This window comes from Triturus cristatus, chromosome 2_1 (assembly GCF_964204655.1).
Source record: "Triturus cristatus chromosome 2_1, aTriCri1.1, whole genome shotgun sequence".
In the NCBI taxonomy this organism is placed as follows: domain Eukaryota; kingdom Metazoa; phylum Chordata; class Amphibia; order Caudata; family Salamandridae; genus Triturus; species Triturus cristatus.
Window position 1 is genome coordinate 330878332 of NC_140581.1, and position 18663 is coordinate 330896994.

At 48.6% G+C, this 18663-nt stretch overlaps 1 protein-coding gene across 1 annotated transcript in view; it reads left to right on the forward strand.

The window, feature by feature from the left end:
- PARP8 (poly(ADP-ribose) polymerase family member 8) overlaps nt 1–18663 on the forward strand; it is a 788553-nt gene that overhangs the window by 286267 nt on the left and 483623 nt on the right. The window contains exon 3 of the mRNA XM_085631232.1: nt 9177–9214. Within this exon, the coding sequence (XP_085487358.1) occupies nt 9177–9214 (38 nt within the window). The remainder of the gene's footprint in view (nt 1–9176; nt 9215–18663) is intronic.

Consider the following 18663-nt stretch of genomic DNA (forward strand, 5'->3'; position numbering starts at 1 on the left):
TTTCTTTACGCATGCCACGCCCAACAGACATGGTATGCGATTTGCTTTTATTAATCACCAGATCGAGACTACTCATAAAATTACAAAAGGCATCTAATAACTTTTGTAGGGCAACTGGGGTCCTAGCTATGAGTACCGCGTCATCGGCGTAGAGGAGCACCGGGATCGGTGCACCCCCCATGCACGGAAAATCTTTTGTAGCAGACGTTAGGTAACCCTCCAAAGAGTTCACATAGAGCGTGAACAACATTGGAGCCAGGATACACCCCTGGCGGACCCCTCTAGTGGATCTGAAGCTCTCGGTGCACTTTCCATCGGTGGTCATTCTAATGCGGGCCCTCAGATCTTTGTGAAGCTCCGCTAGAAAGTGCACCAGAGAGCTATCGAGGCCCATCTCCAACAACATTGCCCACAGTTTTGATCTATTAACAAGATCAAAGGCTGTGGACAAATCCATAAAACCCATGAATAAGCTGCCCTCTTTTGCTTTAGTGTATTTGGACAATATAAGGTGGAGGTTGAGGCATTGGTCCTCAGTACTCCTCCCAGACCTAAAGCCAAATTGAGCCTCGGATAAGATATTCTTTCCCCTGGCCCACGCGGAGATCCTCGCCAGGACAACCTTGCCTAAAATTTTGACCGAGGAGTCCAGGAGCGATATGGGTCGATAACATTTTGGGTCTCCTCTCTGCCCTTTTTTAAAAATAGGGACGATTGTGGCGAGGGACCAGGACTCAGGGATACCCACTATTGCGGCAGCGTTAAAAACTCTAGTTAAAATATTTGCCCAAAACAGTGGATTTGCCCTGTACATATCTGCAGGTACTCCATCTGGACCGGGTGCCTTACGCCCAGCTGTTTCCTCTATGGCTCTAAGTACCTCACAGAATTCAAAAATCACAGGTTCCATTGGACTACCAGTAACAGGAATTATAAAAGGGTCCAACTCTCTGTGACTGTCATAAATTTTTTCAAAGTGAGACAGCCACTCAATTTCTGAGATGTTTAATTCCTGTACTGAGTTTTGGGCGCCTGTAAGAAATGGAGAATTTATTATTGTCCAGAATTCAGCACTATTTTTTAGGGTAGCTTTGTCCCTTAGGTCCTCCCAAGCTTTACTTTTTAATTCTTTTTTGCGTAGAGAAATGACCGTATTGTAATCCTTCCTCAGTCGAGCCACAAGCTCCTTGTTCCTTGGGCGGGCACTGAGGGCTTTTTTGAGGCGGTTATGGGCTTTACTACAGTTTTTGTCAAACCATCCTTTTGCCTGATATTGTTTGTCCCCCTGCCCTTTGGCTAGAAGACTGCTAGACACAAACCTGCAAATACCTTCAAATGAAGATATAACATCTTTGTGCCCGGCTAGAGGAGTAGCACACACCCGTAACTCATCTGCGACCGAATTAGATAGAGTTGCAAAAAAAATTTCTGGTACAACCGCCTCCCATTTGAGTCTTCTCCCCTGATCCTTTACTTTTAAAGGCAAAATAGTCTGCTGGAGGACAACCAATTTTGACAGTAAGGCACTATTTGTTAGCACCAGTCCGACAGGGTTGTGATCACTCATGGGCATATCAATAGCGTTATAAGTAATCACTTAATTAAGAAAAAATCTCGAAATAAAGATAAAATCAATAATCGAGTCGCTAGCCCTGCCCGTGTATGTGGCAACCCGTGTGGTAGTATCAGAAAATTCAGATTCGAATAACTCGTTTAGCAGCAATACATTTTCAAGTGCTCTACCATTCAGTGTGTGTTCTAAATGAGGAGGTGACACACTGCCTGGGCCCTCCATATCAACCATAACACATTTAGAACACAAATGGACATTAAAATCACCCATTAAAATAATTCTAAACAAAGTGGATTGCTTGTCTCCATAGAGAGTTAAAAAATCTAATAACCAGTTAAAATGCGAGGGTTCTGGATTACTATTAGGAGCATTGTAGCAGTTAACCAACAACAATTTACCACCATCCTCAGCGGTTAACTCCAGAATAATAAAATTTTTGGAGGCACAGTCTAACATAATCAGTTTGCCTCTTATATTCACTGAAACTAACATCATAAGGCCGCCTTTGTTTCGACCCGCTGGGGAAGGCACGGCAGGGACAAAAAAAGATGTAAAGCCATCTATCCAGTAGTCACATTCCAGATCCCAAGTCTCTTGCAAGGCAATAACATCATAACTCTTGACAAAGCTTTCCCAGCTGGGATCTCCCTTCTTGGCCCGCAAACCAGCAATGTTCCAAGATAGCAGCCTAACCGTTCCCCCAAAGTCACTAATAACGATCTCAGGTAAATTGTTCTCGACCACCACAGAAGAGGGTACGTGAACCATAGATGTTCGGGCCGCAACCGCAGCGACCTCTGTACCCTCTCCCTCTTCCCGTCAATCACAGAGGTCGAGACCTGAGAGCACATCAAACCTGTTATGTGTTGAGATGGGGGGACCACATAAGCTGGTATTTTCACAGCACTGCAGAGAAAGTTGCTGCGGCCGGTTGGGCCCCACCGGGGTAAATGGATAAAGTCTTGGTCTCGACGCGGAGGGAAAATTGGCCTTATTATAAAAATACCCCAATGGGCGAACACGGATGCTGTTGCTCTCCTCCAGCAAAGATGCTGCCCGCAGGAGGACAGTGGCCACGTGTTGTGGATATTTAAAATTCACAACCACGCAGTCCCCTCTACAAGATTTCCTTGATGGGCCAATCCAGTTCACTCTCCTTGTCGTAATTATGTCTCCAGCAAGTTTGGGAGGAAAATCGCATTTAGCGCCTAACCAGGCCACCACTTTGTTTTTGAGGGATTCATGCGCTTCCACTTGCGGTTCTGAGTTGCCTGGGTCGAGTAGTGGGACGTCTGCAAGTACGATGACATATGGAGCGCATTCCGGGGGCAAATTAATAGTATTGGCGCGTCTACTTTGTGCAGCATTAATGTTATTGCCAGGTCTCTGCAAACCCCTCGCCTGATCGGAATCCACATCTGTTGATGGGTGGTGAATTACTACGGGGACAGTAAGATTTTGGCCTGAACTAACAACAGAACGAGTCATAGATGAAGAGTTGGGAGCTTTTGTAGCACTACATCCCGTCACCTCGGGGTTAGCTAAACTGTTATGAGAGGGTAAGGGATTCGCCTGAGGAGATTTAACCAGTTGTCGATCCAGTAAATCTCCAAGTCTTTTAATTTCCGCATTTGCAGTGTCCAGTTTGGCTGTAAAACAGTCGATACAAGCTTTAAGTTTTAGGTCTACCGCAGCCTCAATACGCTCGATTAACAGATCAAACTGTTCTAGGCTCAAAGTAGTCTTGGGATCATTCATAGGCTCTACATTTAAGTTGGTTTTAGGGGAACTGTGTCTATCTGGCCGATGAGTTTCCACCCTTCTCCTCTGGGTGGTCTTACCCCCCCTCTTACTTTGAAGCCTTCTGCATGATCTAACTGGTCTCTTGCCCCTAGTTTCTTCCACTGTTTCTGAGTCTTCCTCAGAGTCAGGGCGTAATGTATCATTGAATATGGAGACCAATGCTGCGTTATCCTGCACCTGGACAATAGGCGCTACTGTGTTACAAGTAAGTTCGGTAACGTTATGATCTTGTGGAAAACAGTCCGCGATTCTATCGCCATCTGAGATGTCCTCCAATGTAGCGGTTATTGCTAGAGAGGGGGCATGATCCATATCGTCTATTTTACCCAAGGAGGCTCTTCTATCCTCGTTAATCTTGGTTACCCTCTTCACTAGAAAATTGTTCATTGAGCCCGCCCCCGAGACTACCTTATTTTTCTTGGGACCTGACATCATGTAATTGACAGTCCCCGCGACAGGATCCGGTCAATAGCCACAAGTCCGTCTCTACTGAACTACACCACAACAGTGCACAAGGGGCGCAACAGTAGGAATAGCGTACGACAGCAATACCTGTAAAGCGGCAGGAGATCTGATGTCCGATGTCAGGGGGATGGCCCCGCCCTGCCTCCTCCTGCCCCTGACGGCCACAGACGGCCCGTCCTCTGCCCGGGCTCAGCCCGGCGCCGCCCGCGCGCGTCCCGCGACGCGGAGGGAGCCTCTGTTTTTGCAGCGCCTCGGGCGCGCTGCTGCCCGGAAGGAAGGCAGGTAGGGAGCAGGGTATGACGGGAGCTGTAGTTCCCCCCCGCTGCAGCCAACGAGGAAGTGGCGGCAAGGGGAACAACAGCGTCAGCAGCCCGCAAGCGTCCTGGTGGTCCAGTGGTCTGCCCCCAATTGGTGTGCCTGTGCCTGGTGAATCCGCCGCTAGTCCGATTAGATGCCCTCCGCTCCGCTCCACCGAGGGAGCCTCTGTTTTTGTAGCGCCTCCGGGCGCGCTGCTGCCCGGAAGGAAGGCAGGTAGGGAGCAGGGTATGACGGGAGCTGTAGTTCCCCCCCGCTGCAGCCAACGAGGAAGTGGCGGCAAGGGGAACAACAGCGTCAGCAGCCCGCAAGCGTCCTGGTGGTCCAGTGGTCTGCCCCCAATTGGTGTGCCTGTGCCTGGTGAATCCGCCGCTAGTCCGATTAGATGCCCTCCGCTCCGCTCCACCGAGGGAGCCTCTGTTTTTGTAGCGCCTCCGGGCACGCTGCTGCCCGGAAGGAAGGCAGGTAGGGAGCAGGGTATGACGGGAGCTGTAGTTCCCCCCCGCTGCAGCCAACGAGGAAGTGGCGGCAAGGGGAACAACAGCGTCAGCAGCCCGCAAGCGTCCTGGTGGTCCAGTGGTCTGCCCCCAATTGGTGTGCCTGTGCCTGGTGAATCCGCCGCTAGTCCGATTAGATGCCCAATTACCTTTAAATTTTAGGGAGACAGTGTATAGACTTTAGCACTCATCAGCAGTGGTAAAGTGCCCAGAGTCCTAAAGCAAACAAAAACAAGGTCAGAAAAACAATGGAGGAAGTAAAAAGGTTTGGGGATGACCCTGCAAAAAGGGCAAAGTACAACAGACTGGCTTACACTCTAGGAAATATTCATTGCATGTTCTCTAGCTTATCTAGTATCCGTTGGAGAGCTGGAGAATGTAGCCACATTGCATATTTTGTAGAGATTTCCTAAGCTCTGTCTCTTGGATAGAGGTTACCAAAGCCTTCCATGAGGTGCTAGGCTTCCCTCTTCCCTTTGACCCAGGAGTGTATATGGTGGGTCGGACATTAGACAACTGGGAACACATTGCAAAGACAGAATAGTATATGTTTTTTTCAAAATTTGGGGGTGGCCAAGCTTGCAATTGTATGTCAGTTGAAGAACCCAGAACCTCCTTTACGGTCCCAGTGGTTTCGCAGGCTGTGGTCTGTGTTGGCCACAGAGAAGCTTGTCAAAGGCCAGGAGAAGACACATATTTTTTTTAAAGGACAGAAAAGAGTGATATTGACATCGTTTTCATAAGGTACTCCTGCACCAGAGTATTTTTACCTAGAGCGGTGGGCACTTACTCTCCAAGGGCACACTGTTGTGGTATACAGGAATGCACTTACGAAACAGAGATCCGTGGGGGAAAGGGTGGAGTTAGAGGGAGGCAGGAGTAGGATTTTTCTTAATAAGGGGTTTAAGTGTTATTGACTCTATGTATGTAAATCCGCTCATATTCCCTCTATGTTGAAATAAAGAAGTAAAATATATGTTTGGGAAAGAAGGATTGCACCCATATTGTCCTACTTAACGACTATCGTGATTTCTGTTGTATTCTTTAATAGGCAGTGTGTGTTTAAGTAGGCAAATTGCTTTGTTTTTGTGGCATTCCCAGGTAAATTAGTACCTGAGGCATTGGATATGTTGCTAGTGGGGCTACACTTGAACACTTTCTGATAGTGATTTTTAAAGCTTTATTTATGGAGTTTTTTAGAGGTAAAAAAACACCTACAGCAAGACAATAATTTAAGTCAGGAGCAAAAAGCAAAACATATTATTACATCCAGGCTGGGGTCATAAGGTCAAATAATGAAGTGGTACTGAGAACACAGCACTCAGACCTCCATTACAGCATCGCCCTGAATGAAGAGTGATGGGGATACATTTGGGGTAAGAAGTTATGACCGCAATGGAGACCATATGTCTTCGAGGCGTGAAGTGAGGGGTAGTGTGTCTTTATAGATGTCCATAGAGCTGTTGCAATAAATGAGGTTGTTCATCCAGTCCCAAAGAGTTGAAGTGCGACCACTCCCCCAATGTATCGCAATTCTTCTTTTCATCATGTAAAGGGCTAAACAGTAAATCTGTGAGAATGTTTGGGTAATGTTCTCACATACCCAAGTAGTGCCTGCAGAGATACGGAGAACATCTCTGAGATGAATTTAAATATTGCCTCCTAGTCTCAGTTGGAGAACACTTCTGGACAATCCCACGCTAGGTGATCGTAATCTGCAATGGGGTGACTGAATATTCCACAAGTCTCTATGCTTTTAAATGGCAGAGGGTGTAGTGTATTGTGCAATTTAATTGATTCAAGGTGTATGCATTTCATTGCTTAACTTGATGAATGTGTACATGTCCATTTTGAATTGGGTATTAAAAACTGTTGCAGGGTCTGATGAGAATTCTGGAGTGATAAGTCTTAGTCATCAGAGTTGTCTCTGAAAGAGCAGGGTTTTTATTGGAATATATTGGCTTACCGTTTTTAGGCATATGGGCAGCAGTGTGTAATGGACAATGGTGGGCATTGAGAAAAATAAAGGATGAGGGTGTTGTCGTTTGAGTAAGTCGGGAGTGAGAGGTGTTGTCTAAATCATCAGTATGAATGCCACTTCCATGGCCTTGGATGCTTCATATTTGGACCTTAGTGCAGGAAGTGGCAGGCGAGTCTACAGATCCATTGATTTTGGGCTGTTCTTGGAGGGTGCATGGCCCTGAATTAAGCATGACAGTGAGGTAGCCTCTTGTCTTGCTCAGTAGGACGATGTGTTGCATACCTTATTAGAGAACATTGAGGATGTGTGGGAAGTGGTAAAGGGTATTGTCTGTATGACTAATATTGCCCCTATGCCGCGTGATATGGCTCTGTGACATGTCCACTCAGTGGCTTGACGAATCCTCCTGTAAAGTACCTGGAGGGCCCCCCTCCAGAGCTCTCAGGCCATGGTACTGTGCTGAGGGGGCCCCTGGAGCTCACCCCCCCCCCCACTGCAGGGGCTGCTGGGTGCCTTTGTTACACCACTGTGTCCACTGCATAGAGCACACTGGATGGAGCGTAGATGAGCAGAGATGCAGATTATGTTCTGCTTGTCTCAGGAGGTGGCATTAGGGCTGTGGGTAAGATTATTAGGTGTGGCTGAGTACGGATTCAGAATGGATTATCAGTGTGGTGTTTGTAGGACTGCATGGCTGGTCACAGGTTAGTGAATGGCTACATTTGCATACACACACACACAAAAAATCTGGATACCTGTATATCAGGATTAATGTATTTTGGATTCAATTTTCTTTTGAAATGTAATGAACTGGGTGATATAAAATGAAGATTCCACACTTTTGCTCATAAATGGAATTCATTTGGTGATGGCCGCGGGGACAATTAAAGCAGTGGCTTGTCTCTACCGGCGGATTACGCAAGACCTGCGCCATTCCCTGACAGTGTTGCGACTTAAATGGGAGGTGGACTTGGGAGTGTCAATTGAGGAGAAACCCTTGGGGGAGGTTGTTGAGAGGGCATGGAAGTGCTCTCGCAATGCGCGCTTCCAGCTGATTCAATTCTACGTCTTGCATAGGGCGTACTTAACGGCCGGCAAGATCAACAACTATTTTGGGGCATCGTCTGCGTGTTCCCACTGTATGCTGGAGGGGGCGGGGTTTCTTCATATGTTCTGGAACTGCCCGCACTTAGAGGACTACTGGCGAGGGGTGTCGACTACACTGGCGACCGTGACAGACAGAGAGATAGACATGACACTGGGGTTTTCTTGGTGCACTGGTTTCCCCACACTGCTAAGACTAAAATAACCAGCAAGTTCATTGATCTGGGGCTGATCTTTTCAAAGCGACAACATACCACCCATTGGAAGACTCATAGGGGGCCTATCCACATGCGCTGGCAGAGAGCGAGGGGAACTGCAGGTTACGCCTAGCTAGGCGCAATGGGAGCGAGAAATCACTGGAAATGGCCAGGGCGTGGGTGGCGCTAGTGGAACTGGTCAAACACCCAGTTGAAGATGGCGGGGGAGTACCAGGTGGAAGGGAGAACGAACAAGCTGATGGGAGCGATTGATGTTTTAAGGGGTTAGAAGGAGACGGAATTGGTACGGGCCAGACAAGGATCTCCCTCATGGCTATTGGACCTCCTTAGGTTGAGCGCTGTGCAGTAAGCCCCGGATGTACGATGCAAGTGTGCTAGGAGACAGATTGAATATTTTAATGGGCCAACGGCATGCCTGGGGGTGGATGGGGTGGGGGGGAACTCGTTGGGGTGGTTGGGAATTGGGGGGGTGGGAGGGATGTTGGAAGCCTTCGATTGGTCCTTGTTCTTGGACCATAACAAGTGCAGAGATGAGCCGAGCCAAATACTGATTTGACCAAAAGGAGAGGGAGAAAAGGACCAGAAGGGGGCCTGTTTTGGTTAGGTACATTTACCGGCAGCCGGCTCTAGGAGGGCTCAGGTTGTCAATAGCTGTAATTGTAATGTATATTGCCCTCCTCCTGAGTCTCTGTATTGCCCATGGGGATGCGCATATGATGTAATGTTTGTAATTTCCTTTGAAAACTAATAAAAACCTTTAAAAAAAAATGAATGGAATTAATTTGGATATAATTGCTTAGTTTTCATATTTTTAATTGTTAATTTTTTACATAAATGTGATTTATTTGGAGCTTTCACAGCATTTAGCACATTTATTAAACTTACATGTTTGAAGATTGTTGTGCAATACACAAATTACTGTCTTTTAGGAGAAAACTTATGTGGCTTACTTGTCTGGCTGCTTTAACATGGACGCCAGTGAGGTCATGTGGAGTTTGTCTAAGAGATTCATGCTAGAAACTCCGCAAGAATACCAATCAATCGGTTGCAATGTTATTAATGCCAACTGGCATACCTCATTTTTTAAAAATATTAGAATGACATCATAGTCACATTTATTACTTGTACAACTGAATGCTATTTAGATGTTGTTAGGATGTTATTTGAGTAATCACAATCACGTATGATCCTGACACTGTTCCTTTTTTTTATATTTTCAGTGTTGCCTATTCTGTGCACGTCTCGGAGGATTATCCAGGTACAGTGAGGATTTAATGGAATTATCTTAGAACTTTACAAGTCACTTTTACATTCTGTGGCAGCTTGCTGTGAAATCAAGAACTAACATTTTTTTATTCAGCGTTTGGTTTTGTTGTTTTAAGAATTTATACCTAAAATCAAAACTGATGGATTCATATTTTTGGGTTGCACCTCGTTCAGCGGGAACTTGCTACTACAGTGCCACGCGTTTGTTTAGGTAACACCCACTGTATTACCATGTAAGTTATGACCTGCAGCCCTTTCAAGTATCACGCATCAGACGTGACACTAACGCATTTCAGTGTGGTGATCCCCATCACCGCAATGAAATGGAAAGTCACGCATAAATGGCATAGCGCCTCCTCGGCTGTCAGGCCGTAGCGCTGCTAATCATGCGCCAATATTCAATGCAGACTGAAGGTAAAGCTAAATTTAGCAGTGCGCTATGCGCCCTGCTTCTGGAAGGCTTCGGAAGTGGCTGAGCTGCAGTGCTACAATGTAACACTAGTATTAACCACGTGGCGCGACAGTCCTGATAGATAACATCAGTAAGAGCGCGCCGTCGCGAGCGGGTGGTTGTGGGAGGGAGGCTTCACTTGTAATGGCAGAGCTGCTCGTGGTAAATAATATTGAAATAAATCAAGTGAAAACGCAGATCCCCGTGACCGGCCGGAGCCGCCCCAACCCCACCGACCGTTGCGCCTGCTGGAACTCTCGTCTTTTGCTGAGAGTCACTGAAGTATGCCCAAGCAGATGACATTTGCGACGGAAGTCGCTGTGGCCACGAGGCGCCCCACATACAGAATTGCCGCTCCTCTCCTCTCACAAAGTGAGTAAATGCCTGCTGTTAAAGTAATTCAAGAATACGTGTGTAATTCCTTGAAATAGCGAAGCGACGCCATTCAGATGTACACCAAAGAGCAGGGATGTTAGAGAGGGGCACTTGACCCGCTGCATATATGGGCTCATCGGGCACCGGTCATTGTCGTGTCGTGGTAGTTCCCAATGACGACAGACACCGTGGTCGTAATTAGCAGAGCTTTATTATCCCTAACCTCTTACATTGCCGTCCCTATTCTAACTGCCTGCCTCAGCCGTCGCTCCTCCTCTTCCTTTCCCGTCGATGCCCCGCCCCCTCAACCACTAGCCTGCGCACGACTGCACATCTCCCCCTTTGTTAACAAAACAATGTGACATAAGTTCATATTTCTTCTATTAACCTCTTGGGCCGTTGAATTGTCTGTCGCGGTCGGAGAGACCGGCCTTCAGCCACAGTTCCGGCGGGGCCTCCATCATCCCCTTCCTGACTGGTGGTAGCCTCACCTCGTTCTTCACATTGCTCAGTTCCAGTTGTCGTTGGTCCCGCCACAAGTGCTTCTTGCATGGCTGGACTGCATTTTTGGAAGTGAGACACGTTCCGCGTGATGCGCCGGTTTTCTGATTCCGCAGTCAGCATGGTGCCCTTTCGTCGAGTTATTGTTAAAGGCTCCGCTCTGAACCTGCAGTCTGTCTTTCGGCCTTGTTCTTGCTTGACCACAACACAGTCCCCTTCCTGGAGGGAGAGGGACCTGGCTCGTCTCCTGCAGTCAGCATATGCCTTCATGTTTTCCTTGCCTGCTCTGTCCGCGATGGCCACTTCGTGATGGATGCGGCTTGGGGACACTGGTCGTAGAGCCCCTTCCCAGGTGGGTATCCGTGTTCGAATAGGGCGCCCTAGCATGAGTGTGGCCGGGCATTTGCCAGTGGTGGCATGGGGTGTTGTTCGATAGGATCGAAGCACATCATTGAGAGCCGTTTGCAGATCTCGTTTGTCAAGCGTGGCTTGCTGGAATGTCTTTTTTAGGGTGGCCATGAACCTTTCAACGGTGCCGTTGGCTTGCGGCCATAGGGGCGTTATTCTCCGGTGTCTCACGTCCATTGACTTCACAAAGTCGCTGTATTCCTGTCCGTTGAAGGGGGGACCATTGTCTGTTTTTAGTTCCTTGGGCACACCCCAGGCTGCAAAGACTTCGTCCAACACTTTGATGGTGGCGGCAGCGCTGGTGGATGGCACAAACTGGGCGATGGGGAATCGGGAGTATTCATCGATCACTACGAGAACATACTTGCCCGATTGCATTGGGCCGTAGAAGTCCATGGCTAATTCATGCCATACCCCGGGTGGTAGTGGCGTCATCTGAAGTGGGGCTGGAGGATCCCCGTGTCCAACCACTTGACATTGCGGACAGTCCTTCAGAGTGTGCTCCACCATTCTGTCAAGAAACGGGAACCAAACCTGCTCTCGGAGGGCCCTCTTTGTCGCAACTACACCTCGATGACTTTCGTGAGCCAGGTTAATGACTCCTTGACGCAGTTGGCTGGGGATGACAATTTGGTGGTCTCTCAGTAGCAGGCCCTCAGCAGTGACAGACAGTTCTCCGCTTACGTTTCTGAACGCCTGTAGTTCCTGACGCGTCGTCAGATCACTCCCTTCCTGTGGCTCTTCGTGCCTCCAGCGATGTGTCTGCACCCTGCGGATCACCCCTTGCAACATCTCATCTTGTGACGTGGCTTGTTGAATGACCTCCAGAGGAACAGCAGGCGGTCGCGCTTGATCCACCACAAAGTGGATATACTCCTCGGCCACAGACGGTTTGGAGAGGTGAGATGCCTTGGGGTGGCGCGACATGTAATCGGCCGGGTTAGCTGACTTTCCCGGCTTATGGACGATGGTATAGGTATACTCCTGCAAGCGCAGTCCCCCAGCGTTCAATGCGAGGCGGCATTTTGGAGCGTGGATTCCCGAAGATGGTAACGAGCGCTTGGTGATCCGTCACCATGGTGAAATGTTTCCCATATATGAACACGTGAAAGTGTTCACAGGCCCACACGACCGCCAGGCTCTCCTTTTCAGGTTGGGAATATGCCTTCTCCGTGTCGGAGAGACTCCGGCTGGCATGAGCCACTATGTGACGTTGATCTGTGTCGTTGTCGTATTGCGCTAAGATGGCCCCTAGGCCGACAGGGCTGGCATCCACCGTTATTTCAGTCTTGCGGTCAGGACTGAAGTATGCCAGACTCCCAGCTGCTCCTACCGCTTGTTTAATTTCCTGGAAGGCGTGCTCGCACTCACGAGTCCACTCGAATGGCTGTCCCTGCTTGGTCAGTGTTCGGAGTGGGTGGCTGAGGGTGGCATAGTCTTTGATGTACCTCGAGCAGTAGCTTGCCATTCCCAGGAAGGACCGCACATCGCTAACGTCTCGTGGGCTCTCGGTGTCATTGAGCGTGCTCACTTTATCAGGGTCGGGCTTCATCCCAGCCCCCGAGAAGACGTGCCCGAAGAACTTCAGCTTCGATTGGTGAAACTCGCATTTGTCCTTGTTGAGCGTTAAGTTTGCTTCCAGAAGGGCATGGCAGACTCGGTCCAGGGCGGTGTTGTGGTCCTGTACATTCGCCCCATACACCAGGATGTTGTCACTATAGTTCAGTGTGTTGGGGATGTGGTGGATGGTCTGGCGAATGGCCTCTTGAAATTTTTCGGCGGCCGAGGAGATGCCGAAATTCAGTCTTTTGTAACGGTATAGCCCCAGGTGCGTTGCGAAAGTTGTGATGTATCGGGAGCTCTCGTGAAGTTCCAACTGATGGTACCCTTTGTTGAGGTCGAGCTTGGAAAACACTCGAGCACCATTCAGTGCGGCTATCATGTCACTCAGGTGGGGGCCTGGGTGACGCTCTCTCTCGATGGCGGTGTTGGTCATCCGCATGTCCACACACAACCGCACCTTTCCCGGGGTCCCTTTCTTCGGAACGATGACCACTGGTGACACCCATGGTGTGGGGCCCTCCGTCCGCTCGATGATGTCGGCTGTCAGCAGATCTTGCAACTCATCTTCCACGGCCTGCTGGAGATGGAACGGCTCCTTCCGAGGATGTTGGGCAACCGGCCGGACTTGGTCATCAATGTGTAGACGGATCTGACCCCTGTTCATTTTGCCGAGTCCCATGAACAGCTTTGGGAATTTGTGGACAATGTTGCAGTCATTGCTGACCCGATACAAGATCTCTACCAACCGCAGTCGTTCGGCCGTCGGCAAGCTAAGGAGGCAGTCATCCTCTGGCCCTTCTATGACATGTATCACGGCAGGAACAGATATCATTTGGTGTCGAAGTACAGTTGAAAACTTTCCGAGACAAGGAAGTGGTTTCCTGGACATCCAGGTGTAGACTCGGACATGTGCTGGACTTAGTCGAGGACGAGGCTTCATTTTGTGATACTCTGTCACAGGGATGTAGTTCAGTGACGCACCACTGTCCATTACGAATTTTGTGTTATGTTGGCCGACACTGATGTCCAGTCGGGGATATTTCTTAAGTTGATCGGGGTCAGCGATCATGTTGGCATATTCGAACCAGTATTCTCGTTCGTCTGAAGGTGATCTGGAGTCTCGAGATGGTGACCTCCTTGACCATCGCGACGTCTGTGACTCCCGGCTGGAGTGAGAGGATCTGGACGACGACTTTGGGCGGTCGTGCACCGCTCGCGCGTGGTGTTGGCAGGTGTCGCCGCGCGACGTCCTGTGCGTGTTCTTGTCCTTCTCCCGGCGATACTCGCTGCACATGGCTTCAAAGTGGTTACTCCGCCCACACTTGCGGCACTGCTGTCCCATGGCTGGGCAGGCTCCGGTGTGCGGGAAATCATACCCACATCTGTAGCATTTCCGTGCTGGTGCTTTTCTTACATGATCCTGACGCTTGCTTCTCCGCCTTCCTTCCGGTTGACGATGTCCAGAATAACGGCGGTGCGACGACGGCCGGGAGTGCCGCCCTCGCTCCCTGGACCATCGGCGGGAGCGACTGGTCCGCACATGGCATACTTGTTCCCTGCGTTCCGTCCGTCCTGCTTCCATGGTCCTAGCGTGCTCCTCAGCCTGTTCATGCACCCTCGTCATTTCTTCTATTTCGTCGAGGGTGTGACTTTTCTTCAACAGTTTTCTCCTGAGCATCTCGGACTGGCACCCATCGATGACACGCAGCCGGATGGCATCGTCCGTCGAGAACGCGTCAAAGTTGCAGTGGCGTGCTAGCCGGCGTAGTCGAGTTATGTATGTACCCATCATCTCATCTTTTCCCTGGTGCGCCCGCTGGAACACATACCTCTCGTAGTCCACATTCTTCTTGTGTAGAAATTTCCTATCCAACGCCTCTCGTACTTTGGCGTAGGTCCCTGCATCTGTGGCTGGGATTTCCTTAATCATTTTGCTGATGTCTTTTCCCACAAGGTTGCGGAGCGCTATGAGTTGGTCTTCATCACCAAGCACCTTGGAGCCTTTGATGTAGTCTTCAAAATCTTCGATCCATTCCTCCCATCGAGGCCCCATGCTACTCCCAACCACGAGCGCCAGAGGCTCTGGAGGGCGCAAGTGCGACATCCCCATCACAACGGGTTTCACCTCTTGACGTGCGGGCGAGCCGTGGTTTGACATCGTGCTTCTCTTGTGATCATTTTAGTTCCTACTTGTTTGCTCTCCTGTCTTTACTCGGGCTTGATTGCTTTCATGTAATTTGCCTTTGCTTGTGCTTGTCCAGTATTCTTCCTGCTTTTGCTCGTGCTTGTTTGAATTTTTTTTTCTTGCCTTGTCTTGGGTTTGTTTAATTCTTCTCTTGCCTTTGCTCGTGCGTGTTTGCTTTTCTTCTTGCTTTTGCTTGTGTTTGTTTAATCGTCTTCTTGCCTTGGCTTGGCTTTGTTTAATTCTTCTCTTGCCTTTGCTTGTGCTTGTTTGCTTTTCTTCTTGCTTTTGCTTGTGTTTGTTTAATTGGTTTCTTGCCTTGGCTTGGGTTTGTTTCTTGCCTTTGCCAGTGCTTGTTTGTTGCCTGACTCCAAAATGGCCGCTTGCTTGATTTACAAAGGGTGTCCTGAAAACAGCCGCCTGGTTTAAAGATGGCCGCCGGACCGGCACCACACACGGGGCTTGACACGAGGCTCAGCACTACCTCCGGTTCTTCCCCACATGACTCACGCTACATCGGCGGCCTCACTCACCGGCTCATCAGCTCCGTGGGACTTCATTCACCACAGGGTAGGCGCGCACTGTTACTGCCACCTCTCTTGTCACACACGTGATTTTGGCGTCACGCTGGGCTTGAAGGCTCCGGTTTCAGCGCGAGCAGCGCTGCTTTCAGGCTTCTTTCTCGCGCCTCGCTCAGGGGACAGACCACGGTTTTCCAGGGTTCAGGGGAGCATGCCGCTCATCCCACCCTCGTCGCCAGCTGTCGTGTCGTGGTAGTTCCCAATGACGACAGACACCGTGGTCGTAATTAGCAGAGCTTTATTATCCCTAACCTCTTACATTGCCGTCCCTATTCTAACTGCCCGCCTCAGCCGTCGCTCCTCCTCTTCCTTTCCCGTCGATGCCCCACCCCCTCAACCACTAGCCTGCGCATGACTGCACAGTCATGACCGCAGCAACAAATGTAGTTCGCTGCAGCGCACAGGGTCGTGTCATTTAAAGAACCCTAACACCCAGTCCAAATTACATATTTGGAGCAATGTTTGATAAAGATGGCAGCAGGTTTGAACTCCGACGTTTTGACACCTGACATGATCAGTGTGCACAGCTGTTCCGTGCTCACACGATTGCGTCATTTGACTTGACAGAGTTTAATTCAAGGCCTTCCAGACATCCCCGCAGGCCACCCGGGCCTTCTCTTGGATCAGTGGTATTATACCCACCTCCTTTTGGACATATACTGGCCTTGGTGAGGGGCGCTAACTTCACTTAAGCCAATATACCATTCCAATGGCACCTGACAGTTTCCTTGCCTCCAGTATGTTTCAAGCACCAATAAAACTGTCAAGAAAACTCTGGTGACTAATGGACCCGCTGGGGATCGATCAAGGTTTGTCTAGTGGACATTTTACACAGAAGGTTAATGTGCCTGCTGCTAAGCTCGAGCATCATGCAGCTCACAGAAGTGCATATAATGTAAATAGGTTATTTGGTTACTGCTTTTGTCGGAGAGATCCTTTTAATAGTTGCAATTTACAAATTAAAATCTCACCCGATCTTTCATTATCCTAATGTTGCAAAACGGGTTCAGTTGGGTAGAAATCAATTGTTATTAGTAATGACAACCCCAAACCACGGTGGGAAATTTTAAATTCTGAGTTTGTGCTTCTTCAGATCAAGCACTCTTAAACTATACCCAGTATGAATGACGTATGACTCCTTTCCTATACCCCTTTTGCAACATTTCATAAACACTGCTTTACACACGTATGATTTATTGTGTCCATGTTTGATGTACAGTTCTGTGACACCCTAAAATGGTACAAGTAGCTCTAAAAAGCAAAACAAAAGCATGTGAGAGAGAGTGGTTATGGAGACTTAAGGGCCACTGCTAAAGGGTGGTAAATCGCAATCGTCTTCATTGCTGGATTTTGCTGGCGATTGTGTCACTCATAGTTGTTGAAATGTCACTCATAATTACACTGAAATTATGAAAATGTCACACATAGTAATCTGACACCTTGGCAGCTATGGCCCTGATGTTAGGGAAACCCCATTTAAAATGTGCAATATAGATGGATAATAAAATCCAAAGTATGCAGTGTAGGTACACACGTCCAGGCAGGTCTACACGCCACTGTGACCCCCTGTGTGGTAGAGGAGAATCGAGTCAGTGCATTTTAGGTGGCATGACCATTAGAGGGAAGCCCGGATGCGCTTATCTCCTGTTTTCTTGTCAGAAAGTAGAAGTAAATTCACACATTTCAAGTTTCAAAATGTTTTTTCAACACATTTCAGGCAAAATAAAGGAAACCGACTGAAAATGTTGTTACCCCCATTGTGACTCGGTTACACCACCTTTGTAGTTTCTCTTATTGCCACCTTTTGGGTACCGTGCACCAAGTACAGAGCCCTTAACCCGACATTCAAAAACCCAGAGCCATCCACAGCAGTTCCCATGCATGCAAGGGTGCCCTGTATGTTTTCTGGCCCCTTGATGTTAGCACCTCCACCCACTCACCACTTTCCTCATTAAAACAAAATCAGTTATTGTAAATGTACTACCCATATGACAGAAGTGTCATATGTGGGTGGTGTATGTCGAAGGGCGAGAGCCCATGGACTACAGTTAATGGAATCAACATGGCGATAACTATGAAGGACATATACCGATGGTATACATTGGCTGCCCATGGCCAAGCGGATGCAATTTAAGGCTCTCTGCTTATCTTTTAAGATCTTGAAGCTTGCATCGGCCAGCCGCCTAGTTAACCTTCTCGCCCCGTATGTTTCAACTCGTCAGCTGCGCTCTTTGGGACAACATCTGGCCCTTCGGGCCGGGGTCGATCCTTTCGTTGCTTGGCAGCCAAGCAATAGAATTCCTTGCCTCCCCAGATCCGTAGTATGGATCGCCTGCTGGACTTTAGGAAAGCTATCAAAACTTTTCTTTTTCCTTCTGCCAAGTCGCTTTTTGTCCCTCTGTATCTTCCTTCATTCTACCTGTTATGTTTCTTAGCCCTGATCCTTCTGATGCTGGCAGTGCCGGGACGCCTCTTTGCTGAGGCATCTGTGCGCTATATAAACACAAGATAACATAACATAACGTATGTCCGGTTAAGTTAATTGAAACATCTACGTAGTTTCATCTACCCTTAAAACTCTGGAGGTGGCTTCTAAAAGCCTCCGTAATAGAGGGCATCTTACCTGATTCCCTAGATATGAGCCAAATCATTCCCCTTTTAGAAACCCCTCCAAAGTGATCCTAACCAGATTTCTACATCACTCTTGCAACCAAACTATAATGGTTGAGAAGAGGTACAGAATTATGACCGCTTATTAATTCGGCTTTCCAAAAATGTGCAACACTGAAAATGTGTTTGCTGGCCATTTCTGGGATGGGACTTCGTCCCCCAGAATACAGTTTGTCTGTCCAGGAGGAAGGGCTTGGCACACGCCAGTGCTTTTAAAGCGCTTTCCAAATTCTGTGGTGCAGGACCCCCCCCCCCCCCGAGCGCAGACAGACCCGTCCACAGCTGGATGAGGCTGGGCAGGGCAGAAAACTTTGGGTTTGGAACCAGCCATGGCAAGGTTGGTGATCGCATCCTTTTTTGTTTGTGCCCCCTTTATTTTTCGAACCCTCTGGCATTCTTGTATTTTTCAGAATCTGTAGAAGTTCTAGCAGCCTGATGGGGAAATGTAAGCAAAATAAACCGTTTCCTGGAGGGACCAACAAGAAGAGAGCTAGCGTGTATGGCACAGCGATCAATTGCTTTATCACTGTTATTGATTCATTACTGCAGGAAGCACATCTCCTTCTTGATGATGGACCTGATGCCACACTACCTGACCCTACCTCCATTCCTGAGGCGAGCAATCAACTGCAATATGATGTATTCAGTAGAGTTTTTCAACATAGTAAAGGGCAAGCTAGTTCTAAGGTGTTTACATCTGGCTCTAAGGA